The sequence below is a fragment of the Hyaena hyaena genome, unplaced genomic scaffold (genome assembly GCF_003009895.1).
Source record: "Hyaena hyaena isolate Hyena2069 unplaced genomic scaffold, ASM300989v1 scaffold_282, whole genome shotgun sequence".
NCBI lineage: Eukaryota > Metazoa > Chordata > Mammalia > Carnivora > Hyaenidae > Hyaena > Hyaena hyaena.
The window spans coordinates 1671400-1691369 of NW_024080915.1; the positions used below are offsets into that span (position 1 = coordinate 1671400).

Here is a 19970-nt window from a genome sequence, read left to right on the forward strand (position 1 = left end):
TCCTCACTTGGCAGAACCTGGAAGTTCTTTAGGGCAGATCTGTTAAGAGCCAACTCAGTTTTTATTTCACTTTCATTCTTGAAAGATTGTTTGGCTAAGTACAGAAATATAAATGGGAAATTCTTTTCTCCACTGCACCACTGTCTGCCTTCCTTAACCATTGCTGGTAAGTTTTACCAGCTAGCTTCCCTCCCTTTGGCATGATGTGTCTTACATCTGGCTGCTTTTCAGGATTTTTCTTTCCCTTTGATACACTACTATTTTACTCTTCTGGTTCTAGATGGGAAATCCTTTTTATTTATCCAGTTCACGTTACACTTGATTTTTGTCTGTGTACTCTTCTCTTTGATCAGTTCTGAAAACCCTTCTTACCAGTTTCCTTCTTCCTGTATTACTTCTCCTCCTCTCCTTCTTCTGGGACTGACTGGACTTTGAGGGCCTTGTCTTTCCATCTTCCCTGTCTCTTGTTCATCTTATTGTCTGAATCATCTCTTAAACTTTCTCTTCCAGTGTTCTAGCTTTTTCATTAGCTTTATAAGGATTCTGGTTGGTTTGTGATTTTTGATTAGGAGCAAATATTTGCTTGCTCTCAGTCTGAAAACACGCAAACAAAAAAGACCATGAATACAAATTGATGTTTTCTTTCAGAGAGAATTTACATTTGTTACTCTTGGAAGCCACGAGGTAATCCCAGTTGGGGGCCATTTTAACCTCAGCTTAATCTAGGAATCTCAGTTTCAACTCTACCTACCGCCCCCAGCTAGTAGATACATTTCCCCTAAAAGCAACCCTGCCTTTTGAGTAGTCTTACCACCCTTTGCTCTGTTTTCAGGTCTCTTCTATCTTACACACATACATACACACACACACACACACACACACACACACACACACACACCCTAGTTTCCATTAATTAGTGCACTCCTACAATGCAACAAAACATATATTTTAGGAAAGGTCTAGGGCTTCCACTGCAAGGACATCTCGCAGAGGTTGTGGTGTGGTCTGCAGTAGTGCCCCAAGTAGAAATATCTACAGGGGATTTTTTTTACTGGCCATCTTCATGACATCTTGCTGGCTCCTCTCTCCTTTCCTCTCTTCCAACTCTCCTTTTCCTTCTTCCCAGATCTCCTCCCTACCCTCTTAATTCCGAGACTTCTCTGCACTGCTCTGTGAAGTCTTTTCACTCCAATGCAGAGCAGATCAGCTCTCCTCAGCTTCCATAATGTGCCTCTGGGCTTAACTTCTGCAGATTTGAACTAATCCGGCCATGTCTTCAACAGCATCTGCCATCCTTAGAAGGCAGTTGTAGTTGTAAATAGCAATTTTCCCTTCACTCTGTTATTTCCATTCTCTGAGTACACACTGGGTGCCTGCCAGGGGCCTGGCACTGTCCAGAGCACTGTGGAAGAGTTATTGTTCAGTAGGAGTTCATGTCATTAGTAATGTGTTATCTTTGAGGTGGATTGTGTACCAGAAGCACTGTGTTAAAAGCTGTCCATAAGCAATATGTAATATGCTCAGAAGCATTAGAATTATCAGTGTATTTAAAGAAATATGGAAAAGACTGGGCTAAGTAATTGAATTTTTTCATGCATTTTAAAACTGGGTTTTAGCTGTTACTTCCTTTCCTAAGAGTGAATCATCTGTAATTGTTTTGAGTTCACAGTTAGCCTTTTATAGCCATATTTCTTCAGTAGCAGGAACCAGAATGAATAATCTGTATGTTTTTCAGTGTACCTGAATGCAATTCAGAAAAAAACCTTTTCTTTTCTAAATCATGTCAGTCTTACTTAGGTAACCCTAACTGCAGGAATATCTTCTTATACCTTTAACAGAAAGCGTTAAATGCAGATCTGATTTCACTTGGTACAAATTTATTTTGTGCCTCTTTTGTGCCAGGCTCTGGCCTAGGCTCTGGGGATAAGTGGGAGAAAAAACAAGCCAAATCCCTTAGGCTGGAGCTTTCATCTTACTGGGGAAACAGGCACTCAGCCATGAACACAGAAAATGCTACAAAGCACTGATAGATGCCAAGCAGAGTAGATGGAGGGGAGGGTGCTCTAAGAAGGTGGTCAGAGAAGGCATCACTGGCCTGGACAAAGTGAGGAGTAAGCCAGGTGGAAAGCTGGGGATGCATTCCAGGCAGATAGAACAACAGCAAACAGGATGCTCTGAGGTGGACTGTGTTTGCAATATTTAAAGGTAAACCTTAACATTAGACTAGACCTATCTTGTCATGACTTCTATTTTTCAGGTATCAGAGATGTTTCTAAATGGAGCGAGAGAACAAGAAAACCTCTAGAAACCTTATATGGGTATGACTACTTTGCCAAAACCTGTGAGAAGTGGGTGGATGGCATAAAACAGTTTAAACGTCTTCCAGATGGTAGGTTGTATGAACTGTTTTAGCTGTTCCTTTACTGATTAGAGAGACTGCTTGAGTTCTTCCCTGGTGTTCCAGAATTCCCTGGTGATTAGTACACTCACCCACTGGCCTTTCATGCTCATGTGTGAACACAGGATGCTAGTGATTGTACATAATACGACCCCTTGTATAATAAATCTGCCTTAGACTATACTAAATATATAGACCTAGTATATGTATCAAGGTTCGCATTGTTAAGTCTTTAATAGCAGACTGTCCCTTTCTCCTTCAAACCCTTGTGTGTATGATGACAAAGTATTTCTCCAGAAGCCTTAAATAGTGTTTATTTCCTAACTCTGGAATGGATAGTCAGAAAAAAAGCCACCACACATACTGTTTTGTTTTTTTTTTTCTTTTTTACATGTTACCTGCTACATACTCTGTTACTAGGACAAAAGAGAAGGGTCTTTCTGTCATGACCTTCGCCCAGCAGAATTAGCATGAGGAGGAGTGTTTAGTTCACTCCCCACCTTCTGAACTTAGTTAAGTGACTGTAGCTCTCTGTCTTTATCGGAAAACTGAATATGATTTCCAGAAACAGTAAGAATTTCTTTAAGAGAATCTTTCTTAAGGAATCTCTTTAAGAGAAATTCTGAGTTAAAGTCTGTTTTTAAGTAGCTGTTTACATGTATACTCTTTCACTTTTCTATTTTAACCACCAAAGAATAGAGGGTAGCTAAGATCTAATCTGGGAGCACAATTCAATTACAGAATGGCTGCAGTTGAAGGGCCAGTTTGATCTATTAGGTAATCATTTCCAGAGTGAGTCACCTGTCAAAACTTTCACAGTGAAAAGGTTATTTGGAAATGTTACTTTTTGGTTTAAGTTCAAAACAGCAAGCATATCCTGTTCAAATGCAGTACCCACCCATAGAAATAGGTCTTGGAAGTGTGTTTCTGTCAGCTCTTAAGAATGCCATAAAAGATGTCTAAGACAGTTATCCATTATTGAAATGTAAACTTTTTTGCTTTCCTGACAAGAGAGCTGAAAGGGGAGGAAGATTCAAAGGTAGAAGCAGAACTAAATCAGCAGTTCAAAAATATGCCCCGTGTTTGTTAAAATCTAATACTTCCACTCTGCGAAAGACACCGTCAGGATAATGAAAAGACAAGCCACAGGCCAGGAGAAAATATTTGCAAAAGACACACCTGATCAAGTCTTGTTATCCAAATGTGCACAGAACTCTTACAACTGAACAATAAGAAAACAAACAACCTGATTAAAAAGATGAGCCAAATAACAGGATCCCACTACTCACCTATCACAATGGCCAGAACAGGATATTCAGGGCAGTGAAAATACTCTGTGACACCATAACGATGGATGTGTGTCATTAAGCATTTGTTCAAACCCACAGAATGTACAGCACCAGGAGTGGACCCAAATGTAAACTCTGAGCTCTGTGGTGGAGGATGTTGATAGTCAGGGCGACAAGGGAAATCCCTGTACCTTCCAATCAATTTTGCTGTAAACCTAAAATTTAAAAATATCAAATACAGTTTTTTTTTAAAGGAAAGAAAGAGAAGAGAGGGGAAAATGTCAAAATATAGAGGAGCTAGCAGTGTGTAAATGATCTTACAGCAAGACTGTGAATAAACTATGTATCTCCCTTCCACATTCATTAATTTGACAGGAGCCCTTTTTTTCATAATTGTATCCTCATGTTTGTGGACCCTCAGTTTAGTGTAGGGGTTAACTGCACAGACTAGGGGTAAGACGGGCCTGGGTGTGAATTCTCACCTTGCCACTGGGCTTGCTGTTAGAATGAATTGGGCAGATTAGCTGGCTTCTCTTGAAGCTGCAGTTTCCTGTTTGGGAACCAGAGATACTAAACACTACCTCATACGGTTGTGAAGATTAAACAGGGCTCTCTCTGTATGTTTAGCTTTGGTGCAATAGCAAATACAAAGTAAATGCTTAATAAAAGGTTATTATTACTGTTGTTAGAAAAGTAATTGCTTTACAAATAATTGTACACACTAAATGAGTTAAAACATGTAATGGAGTGTTCCATGGGCATCAAACTACTTGAACAGTCTCTGACACATAGTACTCAGTAATAAGTGATTATATGGTTGGTGGGTACCTGTCATCCCTGGAACAGGAGAGGGAAGCTTCTGAGACCTAGGGAAATATTTCCCTGGCCAGCCCGTTGCCATCTCATTTAGCAGGCAGTGACCCCCCAAGTGAGGGGGCCAGACAGGCCATGTGTCTGGACAGCTTTCTCAGTCTCAGCACTTTCTTCTCAACCCAGGCAGAAGCAGGGAGGAGTCAGGAGAGGGAGAACCTCGCTTTATGGAGTACCTGCTGGGTGCCCAGAACCTTTGACATGACATCTCTTTTTACCTTTGTGGTCAACCCCAGAGAACTGTAACTTTCCCTGTTTGACCAAGGAGGGGTCTGAAACTCATCACTACGGAACCACCCAAGATTTCACAGGCAGGAAACAGCAGGATAGGACCAGAACCGGGTTGTTCCATGTCCACCTTAGAAATGTTGTTACAAACGGGGGTGAGAACCTCATGATCTCCAAAGTATGTCAGTCAGAAATGTCATGGAGGCAGGAGGGATGAAGAGAAAGAAGCTTGCTTGCCCTGTGTAAATTTTAATGTCACACTAAGGTGTATAAGCTTTAAGGGCTAGCTGGGACCCCAAGAACCATTTAAGACATTATTTCAATGGGAAAGCTTTTTACATGCCGAGCATCGTTTTGCAAATTGGGGACTGCTCTAATATAATATAAAGAATTGTGGGGGGTTTTGTTTATTATTCTTATTTTACATGCATTATGACTGTAAGTAAAACTGCTTGTTTACTAATAGAGCTTCCAAAGAAAAAGAAACAGCAGAGAAACAGAAAAGGAGACCTAAGTGCTGAAAAACACCTCAGACCCCATCTTTTTTTAATGTTTATTTATTTTTGAGAGAGAGAAACAGAGTGTGAGTGGGGGAGGGGCAGAGAGAGAGAGGGAGACACAGAATCTGAAGCAGGCTCTAGGCTCCCAAGCTGTCAGCACAGAGACCGACACTGGGCTCAAACTTATGTCAGACACTCAAATAACATTCAAATGATCCAGGTGCCCCACCTTAGGAAAACCTCCTCTTTTACAGACAGGGACACTGAGGTCCAGAGAGAGGCATGATTTGCCACAGCTCTCTGCTTCTCTGACTCACCTCGTGGGACGGTCACATTGAAGTGGATTTTCCATGCTATTTGTCTTTCAGGGAATATCTGTCGGCACTTGCTGCCCCTGGTTCAGTGCCCCACCTTAATTGTGCACGGGGAGAAGGATCCTCTGGTCCCACGTTTCCATGCCGACTTCATACACAAACATGTGAGAGGGTCACGGTAAGTCCAGTCTCTGCTTCAGCGCTCTACCTCAGAGCCTTAGGAAATGCATGGAAGAAGCCATGTAAGGAAAGGAAACATGAAGTTTGAGTGTTTTTAAGGTATTACCCCTCCCCCATTTTGGCAATGTCAATAAATAGTACTGCTGTGTTTAGGGCTCCAGGGAAACACGGAACACACGGAGCCCTGATTTGTGGGTAACCAGTAACCAGAAGGAAAGAAAATCTTAGATGGATTATTTTATTGTTGCCACAAAGGCAAATGTGCTAATAGGTACTAAGTTCTGTAACATTGCAGACGGTTTAGATTTATAACACTCATTGTTAATTAAAACACTTTTATATAATTTGGGAACTTTCAGATTAGCTTATCATTAAAAAAGTACTGTCCCCCCTGGGGCGCCTGGCTGGCTCCGTCAGAGGAGCATGTGACATTTGATCTCAGGGTTGTGAGTTTAAGCCCCACGTTGGATGTAGAGATATCTTAAATAAATTTTTTAAAGACTATCTGCCCAGTAAAGAAAATTTGTAAAATCAAAAGAAGGAAACAAATTGCCTGTTTCTTGCCACCCATTTAAATACGTTTGTTATTAGCATTTTTTTTTGTTATTAGCATTTTTAATGTGTTTCTCCTTTCAAGTATTTTTAAACATAGATATAATTACATTCTGTATTCAACTCTGAACCCTGCTTTTTCTTCTACTTAAAATTATGTCATAAAATAAACTTCTCATGTTATTTCAGCCTTAAATAGGTACACATCAGATGGGAAGGGGAGCTTGCTAATTCGGAATTGCAAAACAGCAGCACACACCAAGCCATGTTGGTGGCTCACTTGATGAAACAGCAGATACACGTAACTTGTTCTTTGCTCTCTTGTTTCTGCCAACTGGCCTTGGACATTGAAGAGCTGTATTATATGTCAGCAGAAATTCTGTTCTTCAATCCCATACATTTTTGTGTGGAATAGAAATTTATATCTTAGATACTTTGGCTCACACAGGAACCAGCTTTTGCTGGTACTTACATCAAGATGAAAATTTAAAGTAGAATAAATTTAGTATTCCCTTTCCATGAGGTATGACCAGGAGATAGTGGCCTGATTTTTTTTGTTTTTGTTTTTAAGCAAACACACCAGAAAATAAACATCCAAGTGAGCCTTGACCTCCTCAGAAACTATATTAATTCCAGAGATGCTGTCATTACTCTGGTTGTCTTTGGAATTCTATGGAATTCTTTTGGTACTGCTTTATTAATGACTTGAGAAAATCCTCCCTCCTCTTCTCCTTTCCTTCCATGAAATGATTTTTTTTCATGTTTATTTATTTTTGAGACAGAGAGAGACAGCTTGAACCAGGGAGGGTCAGAGACTGAGAGGGAGACAAAGAATCTGAAACAGGCTCCAGACTGTGCTGTCAGCACAGAGCCCAACGCGGGGCTGGAATTCGGGAACGGGGAGATCATGACCTGAGCTGAAGTTGGACGCCCAGCCAACCGACTGAGCCATCCAGGCACCCTATCCATGAGCCAGTTTATGTCTACTGTGGACCAGCACTGCCTGGCATGGCCCTTGGTGGCACCTGTCCTAAGTGCACACATAGCCCAGCAGGGAAAGCGGACTCCAAAACAGTTCCACAACTTCTTTTTAAAAAAATTATTATTAATTTTTTTGAATTCTAGGATAGTTAACACAGTGTTTATATTAGTTTCAGGGGTTCAAAATAGTGATTTCAGAAATTCTACACATTGCTCAGTGCTCATCATGACAAGTGTACTCTTAATCCCCTTCACCTATTTCACCCATCCCCCCCACCCCCCCACTTCCCTTCTGGTGACCATCAGTCTGTCTGTACTTAAGAGAGAACAAACTGATTTCCTGATTTCTGATCTCTGTTCCTTGATTTGTCTTTCTTTTTTTTTTCGCTACTCGTTTCTTAAATATCACATATGACTGAAATCATACAGTATTTGTTTTTCTCTGTCTCATTTCACTCGGCATTATACTCTCTAGATCCATCTTGCAAATGACAAGGTTTTGTTCTTTTTTTACAGCTGAACAACACTCCATGGTGTATATATACCACCTCTTCTTTATTCATTCCTCAGTTGATGGACACTTGGATTGCTTCCATAATTTGGCTATTGTAAATGCTGCTATAGTGGTGCATGTATCTCTTTGAATGTTTTTGTATACTTTAGGGCAAATACACAGGAATGTGATTACTAGATGGTAGGGTAGTTCCATTTTTAACTTTCTGAGGAAACTCCATACTGTTTTCCAGAGTAGCTGTACAGTTTGCATTCCCACTAACAGTGCAAGAGGGTTCCCCTTTCTCTACATCCTTGCCACCACCTGTTGTTTCTTGTGTTGTTGATTTTAGTCATTCTGACAGGTGTGAAGTGATACCTCCCTGTAGTTTTGATTTGCATTTCCCTGATGATGAGTGATGTTGAGCATCTTTGCACGTCTGTTGGCCATCTGGATGTCTTCTTCGGAGAAATGTCTGTTAATGCCTTATTTTTTATTGGATTATTTGTTTTTTGGATGCTGAGTTTATAAGTTCTTTACATATTTTGAATACTAACCCTTTATCAGATATTCTCATTTGCAAATGTCTTTTCTCATTCAGTAGATTGTCTTTTTGTTTTGTTGATCATTTCCTTTGCTGTGCAGAAGCTTTTTATCTTGATGAGGTCCCAATAGCTTATTTTTGCTTTCGTTCCCTTGCCTCAGGAGGCATATTAGTAAGAACTTGCTACATCCATGTCAGAGAAATTACTGCCTCTGTTTTCCTCTAGGATTTTATAGTCTTAGGTCTCACCTTTAGGTCCTTAATCCATTTTGAATTTTTCTTTGTGTGTGGTGTAAGCGATCCAGTAGTTCTTCTTCTTCTTCTTTTTTTAATGTTTGTTTATTTTTGAAAGAGAGAAGGTGGGGTAGGGACAGAGAGAGAGGAACATAGGATCTGAAGCGGGCTTTCCCCAACAACAGAGATCCCAGTGTGGGGCTTGAACTCACAAACCGCAGCAAGACCATGACCTGAGCCAAAGTTGGATGCTCAGATGGCTGAGCCACCCAGCTGCCACAACCAAACACCCACTACTTCTTAATCATAGTATTCTATGATACATTTCTTTTTTTTTTTAATTTTTTTTTTTACTTTATTTTTTGAGAGACAGAGAGACAAAGCATGAGCGGGGAAAGGGCAGAGAGAGGGAGACACAGAATCTGAACCAGGCTCCAGGCTCTGAGCAGACAGCACAGAGCCTGACGTGGGGCTCGAACCCACAACCATGACATCATGACCTGAGCCCAAGTTGGCCATTCAACTGACTGAGCCACCCAGGCGCCCCCAGTGATACAGTTCAACAAACAGATTTCTTAAAGAACATTTAAATGTAGGAGACATACTTCTTATTCTACAATAATATACAATTATTGTAAAACTGTATAGTTTTTATATCCATATAGCATTTTATATTTTAAAAGGCATTTTACATACATTATCTAATTATTCTTCATAACAAACTTATGAAAAAATATTGTCCCCATTTATAGATGAGAAAAATCAAAGCTGAGAGATATGAAGTAATCTTGTAAAGTTGCATCGCTAGTAAATGAGAAATCCTAGATTTTTTTTCCCTCCTAATATAGCACTTTTCCCCCACAGCACAACTGCCTCTTATAAACATACTCTTATTTTAATATTATGGTAAGATGCCTGGATTATATACTCGCTGACCTGGTTAATTATCTTCTAGCTTCAGAAATGACAGGTTTTGCACACTGACGCTCATGGTAAATGCAGTGCGTTTTCTCAGAGAGCCAGGTTCAATAAAAGTCAGTCTGCAAGAAAGTTTAATTTAGGGATTCTGTTCTAAACCCATCTCCTAGCAACAGAATACATCAATATGGGAAAAAAATTTTCTCTTCCTGTTCAGATGTTAATTATTTCAGTAGACTATTTTATGGAAGATAATTTTTTTAGAGCTATATTCTTAGGAACAAATGTGTTGAAGGTAAAGTGTTATTAGCAATGATTGTCCTAAACTGGCTTGCATTTTATACCTGTTACCCTCCTCTGCTATAAGAGCCCTTTATGTTAGACATGATCATGAGCCCACCTGGAACACGATGGTTTATTTTGGACCTCACAAAAGGAAAATGGATTCCTTGAGCACCAAAGCCCTTTGAGATTCAGCCATTTGACAATAGGGAAACAGGTTAGAGTGGCAGGTTTCCAATGAACTTAATATTTCATTATCTTGCTAGGTACATTTATAATTAAATTTAAGGGTACAGCCTTAAAATCCCTTCAAAGATTATATCAACAGATATTACATATGAAACAAATGCCTTTCTCTCAGAAGGAGTCCAAATGGGGTGAGTGGGGGGGCGCCTGGGTGGCTAAGTAGGTTAAGGGTCTGGCTCTGGGTCAGGTAATGATCTCATGGTTCATGAGTTCTAGCCCCACATTGGGCTCTCTGCTGTCAGCACAGAGCCTGCTTCGGATCCTCTATCCTCCTCTCTCTATGCCACCCTCTCCTGCTCTTTCTCTCTCAAACATAAATAAACATTTAAAAAATTAAAAAAAGGAGGCCAAATGAAGGACAGGGTTGTTCAGCGGGCTTGCTCCCTGCCTATGTTAATTTTTCTCTCTTTGTGTGTGTTTGTGAGGAACAATGGTAGAATCTCTTGGAAGCGAAGAAGCCTTAAAGATCGTTCAGGTTCAGTGGTTTTAAAATTTGTTTTTAAGCAGCTGAATGCTTCCTCCTAATAAACTGATTCAGAAGTCCAAGACACAAAACATAAATAAGAGCTATTCTGATAATAGCAGTGACGGGGAGCAGAACTTCCCCTTTGATTCTCCTTGTTCTGCCCCAGCCCCTGGGCATTCCCTGCTCACGGAGCCCTCCCTCCTAGACCGAAAAGCCCTGACATCACTCACCACCTCCCTGGCTAGCTGGCTTCCTCGTGGGCATCACCCTCAAGGTCAGCCCCAACTAGCTTTCAGAGGATTTGTTTTGAGCAGTGGTTGATGTCCATCAGGCCCTTTGGGGTTGTAGTGGACGGGCCCCAGGAGGCAGTGGGCTAAGCCAGCTCAGAGGAGGATGTGACTACACAGCTGGCCAAGCTCCATATGTACTCAGTGTATACTGGTCAGCTGGGGCTGCTGCAACAAGTATCACACGCTGCACGGTGTAAACGGTAGAAGTCTATTCCCTCACAGTTCTGGGGTCTGGAAATCTGAGATCAGGGTATCTATCAGCAGGGTTGATTTCTTCTTAGGCATCTTTCCTTTGCTTATAGATAGTTCTCCCTATGTCCCTACATGGTCTTCCCGCTGGGGTCATCTCTTCTAATAAGGACACCAGTCACATTGGATTGGGGCCCACACGTAGGATCTTGTTAATCGCCTCTTTAAAGATCTTCTATCCAAATAAGGTCACATTTTGAGGTAGTGGGGGTTAGGACTTCAGCATGCAGCTTTGTAGGGGGTCCAGTTCAGGGCATAATCCTATGTTTCTAAGGAGGTGCTCCAATCTTGGGAATGAGAGGACCAGCAGAGATGAGGACCTGGGTTTCAGACGCAGCTGCAATGGCCAGCACTTTGCCTGGAATCCCTCTCTAGCCCTTAGCCCCTTCTGTGGCCCGGCCAATTGTGCTCGTCCCTCAGGTAGCAACTCAGATGTATCCTCCTCCTCCAATTATTCATCTTTCTGAGACCACATGGTCCTTTTTAACAGCTGCTAGCATGTGACTTTAATATTCCTCCTGCTGAGCATGTCAGCACCAGTCCCAGGATATGGGCTAGTGCATTTTAAAGTGCTTAGTACACTTGGAAAGAAAGAGAACATGAGAGGCACACAGGGGCCATTGACTGGTGACTCATTGCCAAAAAGTGTGGTGCAGAGTCCACCTGCATGTTCTGGGTCCAGGTGGGAAAGAATGATAGGTAAAATGTGCAAAGAGCTGGGGTTCAGTGTCAACGAAAGGGGAGAAGTGGGAAATGGAGTCTTGCCTGGAGAGCAAAACTGGTGTGTTGGGGTCCTGGCAACATTCATAGCAGCGGTTATGTGCCCTGGCAGGGAAGGAGATGGACGTGGGTCTGAGTACTGGCTCTGTCACTAAGTGTGTGCTCTTAAACAGTGTGCATCTCTTTCTTTACCTCTGTTTCCCTGTCTGTAAGATGGGGATGATACCTGTCATTTCAAAGTATTTTTTTGAGGAACAGAGTGGGGAAGCGTTTGTATGTTTAAGATTTACTAAGAGCTCAGTACGCAGTAGCCGCCACTTCTATGGGTGCAGGTGATCAGGAGCCCCAGGAGACAGCTGGGGTGTGGCTTGTTAATAGGTCAGTGGCAGGCTGCCCCTGACCCGACTTTCAGCAACATTGTCAGTACAGATGTGTGGGTATTTTAGGGTTTTCCAGAGAAACAACCAATAGGATACACATAATACACACACACACACACACACACACACACACACACACACACACACGTTGATTTACTATATGGAATAAGCAATTGGCTCATGAAATTATAGAAGCTGAGAAGTCTCAGATCTTCAGTGGGCAAGCTGGAAGAGCTAGCAAGCTGGAGACCTGAGAGAGCCAGTGGTTTGGTTCCAGTGTGATTGAAGGCCTGAGAACCAGGAAGAGCCAGTGTTTCAGTTTGAGTCCAAAGGCAAGAAAAAGCTGATGTCCCAGTTTGAAGGTGGTCAGGCAGGAAGAATGTCCTCATCTCTGGGGGAGGATCAGCCTTTTTATTCTATTCAGGCCTTCAACTGATTGGAGGTGACCCACCTATATCAGGGAGGACAACCTAGTGCACTGAATTCTAATGACTTAAATGTTAAACTCATCCAAAAACACCCTCACAGAAACACCTAGAACAATGTTTGACCAAATATCTGGGCATCCATGGTTCAGTCGAGTTTACACATAAAACCAGCCATCACAATGAGGAAGGCAAAGGTACAGGCTATTCTCCACAGAGGTCTTGGCCTTTGGTAGGTTCACTGGACAATGTGTCAGCAGGCTGGCTGTGAGGGTACAAGTGATTAGGCTGTCTAGGCAGTGGGTCAGGTGCTCTCCTCTGACTCATGGAAGGGAGGAAGGGACTTCTCTCTGCAGCTTCCTAAGCTCTTCAAGTCTGGCCACCAGAGGTCAGATGGCCCCAGACCTCCAGTGCAGGTCAGGAGGAAATGCACACGAGCATGGGTGAGGTGAATTGACCCAGGTGACAAAGGTTCATGCTGAGGACGAAGGTTGGTTTTTAGCTCTGTGGTAGAGTGAGTCAGGTTCTTGGGGGTAGGTGGACCCTGAAGGAGACATGGTTGCACTTCTAAACCAACCCCAACCTTGTGACAGGGAGGGGAGATGTGTCCACCCTTTCCTAACTGCCCCGGATGACTTTTTCTCCAGTCATCCCCATCCCTTCCTCCTCCCAAGTTCTCTTCTAGTGCTTATCTCTAACTGCTTGCTGCTGTGGTTGAAGGGAAAGCAGTCAGCTCAAGATCCCACTCATGTCAGGTTACAAGATTACCTCCAAACAGGATTAGGCTCATCCTTACAAAGCTGAATACTTTGCATTGTAGAGAGAGTGGGGTCTCATCCTTTCTACACAAGGCTTACCCATGACATGTTGTAAAATCTCTCCAACTGGAATGGATTGTGTTAGCCAAATGTAAATAAATTATGCTCCCAAGTCAGAGCATTTCATTAATATGCTGTACATAATTCATCCATAATTAGGACTTTTGAATATTGTAAAGTACAGTTCAAATAGAATAAGAAAATCATAGCAAACACTACTTATTGCTCATTGAGTGCCCAAAGATCCTGTACTATCAGCCTTATATACATTTTGTGGTCAGAATAATCCTGTGGGGTAAATGCTGTTACTTGTCCCCCTTTTCCAGATAAGGAATTGTGGCTTTGGGAAAAGAAGTAATTTGCTAGCATAGATCCCACATTGGTTAGACTGGACATGTCCTGACCCCATATAGCCCATCCCTTTAACCCTGTGGTATCACCTCCAATAACAAGCAGCTATGACCCAAAGAAAGCTCTCAGTCCAGTCAGAAGGCCCCTACTTGGCCCTTGTAATCCCCCAGGTTTGGCAAGGATAGCATCTCCACACACGAGTTACAAGCATTGATATGGTAGACACAGACAGCCAAGGGGTCTGCTGTTAACTGTGGCATTACCAGAAAAATAGCCTCGGAGGCAATTTTCTTTCTAATGCTTGAGACAAGGTTGCATTTGAGAGAAGAAACTTCTCAGCGAGAAGTCTACTTCTGCCTTTTCCAAACATGTACTTGGCCCTGGCCCACCTTCAGGCTGAGAGGGGAGAGCCTGCTGGGGGAAGATGGAGGCTGGGAGGCCATGCTCTACCCCACTGCTTTACCAGCTTGAAGGGAATTGTGGCCCACCCATTATTACCCTTTGATGGCTTTCTAACAGGAACAGAGAGGACACTTGGGTAGCTCAGTTGGTTGAGACTCTGACTTCAGCTCAGGTCAGGATCTCATGATTTGGGAGTTGGAGACCTGCATTGGGCTCACTGCTGTCGGCACAGAGCCCGCTTCAGATCCTCTGTCCCTCTCTCTCTTTGCCCCTCCCCCACTTGCACTGTCTCTCTCAAAATAAAGAACACAATAAATAAGGAAGTAAATAAGTAAAGGAGAGAATAAAGAACTGCCTTAAAGGGGATATTGTTGGCAACCAGGTTTGGATGACTTGGTAAAGGAGCAAGGCCTACCTGTGAGTCACGTTGCTGTCCAGTTTTCACAAGAGAAGAGCTCCAGGCACAAAGAACCACTACTTTGGTTTTCAATTAAAACAAACGCTCACAGACATAACCAGCAACTTTATAGGTTCATATATAATGTAGATGTTGATCATATCCAAAGTGAAGGAGAGAAAATGCTGTAGCACGTTATTTATTGCCTGTCCCTGTCTGTAGCTTTCTGAGCTTAACTTGAAAGCTGTAAAAGGTTAGACTGAGGAAGGAGATGTAATATAGTGCGGCTAGCATGTTTCTCCTTCATCTGTGAAGAGCCTCCTAGAAAAAGTGTTATTAAGCAGAGGTAAAGCCACTACTGAATTTACACTGTGGGATCAGACACATTTCAGTTGCTCAGAAGATCTAGAATCACATCTCTTTTTCTGAACGTGCCAAATGCAAGCAGGAGCTGGCCCCAGCAAGCAGGAGGCCCCTTCGTTTCCAGCTGAGCCATGGGTTTGATGGTGGGGGACTTGCTACTGATTCCTGGAAAATGTGGTTGTTTGAAAACAGAGCGTGTGATTAGTTCCTTTTGTTAAATGGGTGAGATGCTCTGTCAGCAGTACATTGCTGCATTGCCTTGACAGCTACATACTTATGCCTGTCCAGGTGACTTCCCAAAGAAGAACACATAAGTGTTAAGTATAGTGAATCCTGTGTCAGACCTAAAGGCCGAGGATATACTGAGGACCTTGAAATGACTTCAGTCATTTCACCCCAGCCACAGTCCAGTGCAGTTCTGAATGGAGATAGATGCCTCAAAAACAGACCTGCCATATTTTTAACGAAGGGGACCCAGTTTTTATTTCCCTAAGACCTATAGAGATTACCACAGGAATAGTGCAGGTGCACTGAGGCTAAGAAAAAGAAGAGATTCATGGTAGGTGTCTGCTTCCTTGTTGGGAGTCCGAGCAGACTGTAGAAATGGGGAACAATGTGTGATAACCAGCTGGCTACCCACAAAAGAAAATGTCCAGCTTTGGCAGGTCAGAGTCCCTCTGCTTCAGAGTTCAGTTAGCACACATTAAGCTTAGCCTGGATATGTCCTTCTATGACCTTTCAATATCCTTGCAGTTGGTTATTTTCTGCCTTCTGAAAGTCGAGGCCCTGAGCATCTCTGCAAGCCTTGTTCATTGTGGAGGGCAACTGGGGTCCATCCTTTGGGGTTGGTGTGGCTCATCCTTTTTTTTTCCTGAACCACATTAAAATTGAATTTGGAGTATTCTGGCTATTCGTGGCATTGTTAGCCTTCCCAAGGGCCTCAGAAAGATGCCAACGATATATCCTCTTTCAAGTAGATTATCATGTGCATCTAGGTACCCCTACCTCACACCTGATGTGGTGGAGTTGCAGGGGGCCCGACATTGTCCAAGGATAGCTCTGTTCCCCAGCTCCTTTTCCTTGCAAATCCTCCTTAGTGCTCACTGAAGTTTTTAGAGCTCTCAAACCCCAGTTGTTGAGAGGTCAGAGAATTAGGTGGTGTAGTAACTGGCATTTTGCCCCATGCCCATTTTAGTGTCCCAGTTGTTATTGTAGATAAAATAGCTTGAACTTGTGCTTATATCCTAGAAGCTTTGTTTAAAACTTTTATTATTTCTGTGCTTTTATAGCCAATAAATGCAGAATTCAGGGAAGACTGTCTTTATTAAAGAAATTGCAACCAGCCACATTTGACCAAAAGCTTATTGAAAGGCGTCTCATGAGCACAGTGAGGTTTGCCACAAGACATGTTGTGACAGCTGCAGAACAAAGCCTTGCTGATGCCGCCTCCAGCTGCCCGCATAGTCCCAAGGAACCCTTAACTTGTCCTTTGTCTGGAGGCTTGTATCCAGACTTAGTTAGTCCTCTAAAAGTGACAGGGTGGTTTTGAACCTAAAACAACAGGCTGGTGGGGGCTGTGATTTTTGACTTGGACTTTCACTATAGGAAACCCCAAGAAGTTCACCTGTTCCAATCCCGTGGATTCTAGACATTCCGTATTTTATTACCTCCTCAATTTCCTCTCTTAAAATCAACCTTATTAAAATGGATTTTTCCTCCATAGGTAATAACTGAATCACATCCCCCACTCTCAATCAGATTTAAAAGTCAAGCCATTTGTTACAGGATACAGTTCCAATTTCCAAATACCATGTGTGTGCTCTGTTAAGTCAACCCCCAAGAGGCTTTCACCCTTAAGTCTATATTCTGAGAAAGTTTATATTATGTACCTTACGTTTTTCTCCCCAATAGTAGTCATGAAAAGAAGGGACAGTTTTTCACTTTAGATTTTCATGAAATGTTAGAAAGGATAAGAGTTTTAGGGGCGCCTGGGTGGCTTAGTCGGTTAAGCGTCCGACTTTCGCTTAGGTCATGATCTCACGGTTCGTGGGTTCGAGCCCCATGTTGGGCTCTGTGCTGACTGCCAGCTCAGAGCCTGGAGCCTGTTTCACTCTGTGACTCCCTTTCTCTCTGACCCTCCCCTGCTCATGCTGTCTCTCTCTCTCCTAGAAATAAATAAAACATTAAAAAAAATTTTAAAAAAAAAGAGTTTTAAATGGTGTGCCATTAATTATAAGCTTTTTTTTTTTTTTAGGTTGCATCTGATGCCAGAAGGCAAACACAATCTGCATCTACGTTTTGCAAATGAATTCAATAAGTTAGCAGAAGACTTCTTGCAATAAAAACACCCACGAGAACTGCTGGGATCTGTGCATTCCTTAGTGTGGGGCTTCAGCCTTCTGTTGTTGCCTGTGAAACACACCCAGTCACAGCTCACCTTGCCTCCCCAGGCTTTCTACTTCCAGCCAAGTGCTCCCAGACGTATACAAATAATGACCTATTAAAACCTCTTCTGGGGCGCCTGAGTGGCTCAGTGTTAAGTCTAACTCTGGATTTCAGCTCAGAGTTTTTAAACCTTGAGTTGTGAATTCTACCATTAGCTTAAAAAAATAAATTCTGATTGTGATTTACCTTCTCTCAAATGGATTTACATGAAGCATTTGGAGTATTTATGGACTGTTATTTCAGGGTACCTTGAATCTTAAATTTATGCTGTACCTTTTTCTGAGAGGTACAAGCTTTCACTGATCTTTTTACTTGTGTTTATCACATTGTTCAAAGAGAAACAGGGCTCTCCATACTAACATTTTCATAAGGGTTGGTGTAACTACAGCAAGTAAGGAAAGTTTGCTTTGTCCTTAAATCTCGATTCACTCCTGGACATGTTTACTGGTTTCATTTACTTTAATACCTGGGGCCAGTGAAGATGAAAAATAGGTCTTTGTATCTACCTTTACTAAAACAGCAGAGAAGCCATTTAAAAATACTAAACAAAAATCCTATTTTGTTAAGATTATTAAACCCAGAGACTTATTTAAAAAGTTTTTAGCGGAAGGGCACCTGGGTGGCTCAGTTGGGTAAGCTGCAGACTTCTGCTCAGGTCATGAGCTCAGTTCTGGAGTTTGAGCCTGGTATCTGGTTCTGCACTGACGGTGCAGAGCATGATTAGAATCCTCTCCCTCTCTCTCTGCCCCTCCACCACTTGTGCACACGCCCTCTCTCTCAAACATTAAAAATGAAAAAAAAAAAAAGATGCAGTGAGTTAAAGAAAAACAAAAAAGGATTTAGTGGAATAAAAATTACCTGAAATGAAAATAAAGATCACAAAGTTTTAGACACATGCTTTTTTATTAGTATAGATATCTTAGACAATACTGTAATTTTTAGGAGTTCCACGTTATTACATCAACAGTGTGAATTTCTGACAGAGGCAAAACTGAGCACCATAGTATACAAATAGAAAGACCATGCTTGATTGAGGACAACAGAAGTTCACTAAAGATGCACGATTTATCTGCGAAGTCCTTAAGCCTCATCCTCGCCCTCCTCCTCCTCGAACTCGCCCTGTTCGTCGGCCGTGGCGTCCTGGTACTGCTGGTACTCGGACACCAGGTCGTTCATGTTGCTCTCGGCCTCGGTGAACTCCATCTCATCCATGCCCTCGCCCGTGTACCAGTGCAGGAAGGCCTTGCGCCGGAACATGGCGGTGAACTGCTCCGAGATGCGCTTGAACAGCTCCTGGATGGCCGTGCTGTTGCCGATGAAGGTGGCCGACATCTTGAGGCCGCGCGGCGGGATGTCGCACACGGCCGTCTTCACGTTGTTGGGGATCCACTCGACGAAGTAGCTGCTGTTCTTGTTCTGCACGTTGAGCATCTGCTCGTCCACCTCCTTCATGGACATGCGGCCGCGGAAGATGGCGGCCACCGTCAGGTAGCGGCCGTGGCGCGGGTCGCAGGCGGCCATCATGTTCTTGGAGTCGAACATCTGCTGCGTGAGCTCGGGCACCGTGAGCGCGCGGTACTGCTGGCTGCCGCGGCTGGTGAGCGGCGCGAAGCCGGGCATGAAGAAGTGCAGGCGCGGGAAGGGCACCATGTTCACGGCCAGCTTGCGCAGGTCAGCGTTAAGCTGGCCAGGGAAGCGCAGGCAGGTGGTGACGCCGCTCATGGTGGCAGACACCAGGTGGTTGAGGTCGCCGTACGTGGGCGTGGTCAGTTTCAGGGTGCGGAAGCAGATGTCGTACAGCGCCTCGTTGTCAATGGAGTAGGTTTCATCCGTGTTTTCCACCAGCTGGTGCACCGACAGGGTGGCGTTGTAGGGCTCGACCACCGTGTCTGACACCTTGGGCGAGGGCATGACGCTGAAGGTGTTCATGATGCGGTCCGGGTACTCTTCCCGGATCTTGCTGATGAGCAGGGTGCCCATCCCCGACCCCGTGCCACCCCCCAGCGAGTGGGTCAGCTGGAAGCCCTGCAGACAGTCACAGCTTTCCGATTCCTTCCTCACCACGTCCAGGACCGAGTCGACCAGCTCGGCCCCCTCTGTGTAGTGGCCCTTCGCCCAATTGTTTCCGGCACCACTCTGGCCTGCCAGAACGAAAGGAGAATAATAGACACTAAAACATAAGGAAATCTGAATTCTTTCATTTTGACTGTGGACTAATCTTAGAGTTGCAGATTCTTCTCTTTTAGATATACTTTTTTACTTACAGAGACTTTTCTATACATCCATGATCTTCAAAAACACTGGAGATCATAAGACAAAAAGCAAGTTTATTCATATGGAGTTATTAACTGATCAAGAAGATGGTTTAACAAAATCCAACTGGTTTTAAAATTAGGAACAGAAACCTGTGAATAGGTATAATAACAGAGAAGGGCAAGGGCACAGTATGATCTGAAGAGAAGATGGGTTCCAAGCCACTGTCTCCACTTCTGGTCATAACCTGTACCTTTGGCCTTTGGCTTCCTTAAGTCATTACCTGCTGTCTCTGGTCCTCTGACATTATCAGCAGCCTGTTAACTCCTGTTGGAAGGTTTATCACTGCTCAGTATTCTTTACTGTCACGGGCTGCTCTGTA

The 19970-nt window shown here is 43.2% G+C and overlaps 2 protein-coding genes across 2 annotated transcripts in view; one reads left to right on the plus strand and one right to left on the minus strand.

Annotated features, from left to right (window-relative positions):
* Positions 1 to 17267, plus strand: part of BPHL (biphenyl hydrolase like) — a 34505-nt gene extending 17238 nt beyond the window's left edge. Inside the window, exons 5-7 of the mRNA XM_039246523.1 lie at positions 2258 to 2389; positions 5654 to 5777; positions 17145 to 17267. Of these exons, the coding sequence (XP_039102454.1) occupies positions 2258 to 2389; positions 5654 to 5777; positions 17145 to 17232 (344 nt within the window). The 3' untranslated portion in view covers positions 17233 to 17267. The remainder of the gene's footprint in view (positions 1 to 2257; positions 2390 to 5653; positions 5778 to 17144) is intronic.
* A 952-nt stretch (positions 17268 to 18219) lies between these two features.
* The window catches only part of TUBB2A (tubulin beta 2A class IIa), a 55932-nt gene continuing 54181 nt past the window's right edge, over positions 18220 to 19970 (minus strand). Inside the window, exon 4 of the mRNA XM_039246527.1 lies at positions 18220 to 19476. Within this exon, the coding sequence (XP_039102458.1) occupies positions 18416 to 19476 (1061 nt within the window). The 3' untranslated portion in view covers positions 18220 to 18415. The remainder of the gene's footprint in view (positions 19477 to 19970) is intronic.